Below are 3685 nucleotides of genomic sequence, written 5' to 3' on the forward strand. Positions count from 1 at the left end.
TAATAATAATAAAATTTTTTGGGGTCAAATTGTGCCAAAATTATTAGGAATATTTATTTATTTGTGTTGTATTTTTTAAATGTAATAATAATAGCAATAAACATATATTTTTTAATGAAATAATAATATTATTATTATTAGTCATACTGATATATAATCAAAAAAATTTGGCCAAATTGTGCAGGGAGTTAGGTTTAGGAATAATTACTATTTTGTTTAATATAATATTTTTTTATTATTTAATATATATATATATATATATTCACTTTTTTTTAAGGAAAAATTGCGAGTAGATTTGGTCCCAAAACCGTGCAGCCCAAACGGCAGTGTTCCCACAGGAGCACGGAGACTGAACTAAACATTCCCATCGCAGCGTCTGAACTGCGTCTGTGTGAGTGTGTCATGTGTTCTGTTTAGACTGGCTGAGAAACTCAAACCCTGACCCATCAGCCACTGGGAAAGAGGAAATAGCATTGAAACCAGCGGCTCGTATCCGCTCTGAATCTTTTACCATGGTGAGGAGTCATTACCTTGACCCATGAGCGCTCCTCGCGGGGCCTCTCTGGCCGAGCCGAAGCCCAGCTCTCTGCACACCACGCTGGCCGCTGTTAGATCCCACAGATGGTCACACACGGTCCCCCACTTACCCTCGCGGAGCACCTCCACCCGGCCCTCGCCCAGCCGCGCTCCGGCCTTCAGACGCACCTCCGCCTGCGGGAACACACAGACACATGAGCCGCGTCCCCGGAGCCAGTGCTCACAGCTGGAGCTGGACTGTGTGCGGCACTCACGTTCAGAGGGGGCGGAGCCTGCAGGTGTCTGGAGGCGGAGCTTCTGGAGAACTGAGCGCCGGGAACGCAGCGCACCACCGCGTGCATCGCTCCGGCGCAGGGGACGTCGTGCCGCGGGACAGAGAGCTGCGCCCGACACTGCGCCAGAGACACCTCTGTACCCAAACACTGAACCCGCTCGACCCAGAACGCCTTCTTACTGACCGCAGACCTGCAGACACACACACATCACTCTGAGAGTCCGTTCTTACACACAGCACTGACGACAAACAGCACATGAAGCCGTACCTTGTGGCTGGATCCTCCAACTTTGAGTCCCACAGTTTCCTGAAACGACACAAATGAGCCAATAAATAGGATTGGACTAAATAAACAGGCTTCGCATGAGCGCCAGAGCTTGTTTGTGTGTGTCAGTCACATACAGCTGTGCTCAGAATTATTGGGCCCCTTGGTAAAAAACTCACAAAAATCATTTATTTTCTAAAGAAATTTAACTCCACTTTCAACTGTTCTATCTCAATGAAAGGTTAGATTTTTGTGAATGTTTTGTATGAAAGATCAATAGGATAAACAATGGAGATTTATTTTTACAGCCTTCTTTGCTTATATATAGCATGGTCAGCGAGCAGTAGATGGTAAGTAAATAAACTCTCTGGAAACACTCTGGGACGTTCTGCTGGGTTTGTGGTCAGCAGACGTTCACACACAGATCTCCCTGTTCTCAAAGCTGAGCTAAAACCGCTGATGCTTGTGTTTCCCGTCCATATATCAGCATGAAAACACAGCGGAACGAGGCCCGGGTGTATTCTGGTCTAGAATCTGAAACACATCAGCGTCTGAGTATCAGTGAAAAAACCCAGACAGCACAAAAACATCCATGTTTCCTGCGCTTTCCTGTAGTTTAGAGAGGAAAGGATGGCGCTTGCAACTCTAGGGTTGTGGGTTTGATTACCAGGGAAAGCAAGAACTGATAAAGAGTAAATGTGTACAATCAATCAATCAATCAATTCCAACACGAAACTCAACACCTGTGCAAACTGAACAAAAACAAGCTGACAAAAGATTCAATCCAATATTTGGTGATAACAAGTGTGTAGAATTGAGTAGGGACGCTATGGCATGTCTCTATCAATATTCAGAGAATTTCTCACATATTTATCCTGATAAACTGAAGATTCACTGGATGCGTTCAGCTGATTTCTATTGAGCTGTCAGCAACTGAACTGCAGCGTCAAACCATTTCAAATATAGTCACTTAAGCTACAAACTCCATCATAAAGCAGTGTTTCCATCTAACATGTGTTTAGGTCTGAATATGTTCTAAATTTGTGTTGGATGTGAAATATGGCTATTTTATTTGTAAACATCACTCTTCTTTGGCTTATTTCAGTTAATGTGATTAATCTCTGGAGCTGACGGTGTCGTGTAAACATGACTGAAGACCAGATCAGACGAACCGATTCAATCGAGTGAGTCATTTACACTGGAACCGCTCCGAATGATTCGAACTCGTGACTCGATCATTCGGTTCACTAGCAAAAAAACTGTGCAAAAGAGCCATTCATTTTCGACATCGCTTGTAATAAAACTCTGAATCAGTTAATTAAACCATTGCACCGCTAAATGATTCTCTGTTTCGAAGCGATTTCGTTTTTATTAAACAGTAGAAAACATCTAACCATTAAGACAGTACAGTAACAAGAAAGAAATGATCTTTTTATTATAGTAAAAGTGTAGTAACCATGCTTTTGTCACCTGAAGAGAACACACAGATGAATAGAGCTGCAGCTTCCAGCTTTAGAGATCAGATCTGATCAGTTTCTCTGTGAAGCTTCCTCAGAAGAGACCAAACAGCCTCTCTCTTCAGTGTCTGACTTCTAGTAGAAGCACGTCCAGAAGCTTTTGGTCAGGTTTGGAGTAACTCGTGAATCTCTAGTTTGCTCTCTTCATATTTAAGGAGAGAACTAGTTTCTAAAGTCAGACGTCGCTTCTTATGATCTCCACGGCTGTAGAGTTTCGTTTAGAGTCGCTGATCCTAACAATATCAGACACTGATCAATCATCTCTAGCAATCATTTTGATCAATCAATTAGATGTCTGTAATCTGCTGTTATTCCTCATCAATGCCACAATCAAACCTACACTCTTGTGTGATAATATATAACAAGACATTTATAAAAACTAAATTGTAGGCCAATCATTTTGACTGGAAGCACCACAAGTGTGGCCAAAAAAGTACAGAAATGTTTTGGTAAGTTGTCTATCCTGTGAATAAATCCAGCGTGAAAACATTAACTAGCATTTTTAGGAAAAAGAAAATCCTTAAATCCTTGACTTGAGGACGACGGAGCCGGAAGTGTTCAAATGCAGCTCGTGTCTGGGTTTCGGCTGCAAAAACACATCATCCTGCAGGATTATACAGCGGCAGGTTAAACAGAAGAGCTGAGACGACCGTCACTGAATTAAAGCAGCAGTTAAAACACCCAGAAGCACCTGCTGGAACACACAGAGCTCTCGGAAACACAACAAACTAACAGAAACACCACAGAGAGCATCGTGTTTCTGGAAACGGTGAGAGCAGCATGTATATATATATATATATATATATATATGGTCTGTCTGAGCGCTGGTGGTCCGCTCTGGCTGGCAGCATGACTTTAGGAAACCACTTATTTGCCACATCAACAGATCCATGCAGAGCTGTGATTGGCTGAGAGCAGTCACATGACCCGAGAGCAGCCCGGAGCCACAGACACATGAAGAGAAGATCAGACGAGCTGAAGAAGCATTAATGTTTAGATCACATCACACGCCTGTCTGCACACACATACACACACACACTCTCTCACACACTCTCTCACACACACACACACACTCTCTCACACACACACACA

At 43.0% G+C, this 3685-nt stretch overlaps 1 protein-coding gene across 1 annotated transcript in view; it reads right to left on the reverse strand.

Annotated features, from left to right (window-relative positions):
- LOC107562486 (lysyl oxidase homolog 4-like) overlaps positions 1–3685 on the reverse strand; it is a 27463-nt gene that overhangs the window by 3701 nt on the left and 20077 nt on the right. The window contains exons 5-7 of the mRNA XM_016247117.1: positions 1080–1118; positions 792–1002; positions 512–711 (exon numbers count right to left, since the gene is read on the reverse strand). Of these exons, the coding sequence (XP_016102603.1) occupies positions 512–711; positions 792–1002; positions 1080–1118 (450 nt within the window). The remainder of the gene's footprint in view (positions 1–511; positions 712–791; positions 1003–1079; positions 1119–3685) is intronic.

The sequence above is a fragment of the Sinocyclocheilus grahami genome, unplaced genomic scaffold (assembly GCF_001515645.1).
Source record: "Sinocyclocheilus grahami isolate Dianchi unplaced genomic scaffold, SAMN03320097.WGS_v1.1 scaffold825.1, whole genome shotgun sequence".
Lineage (NCBI taxonomy): Eukaryota > Metazoa > Chordata > Actinopteri > Cypriniformes > Cyprinidae > Sinocyclocheilus > Sinocyclocheilus grahami.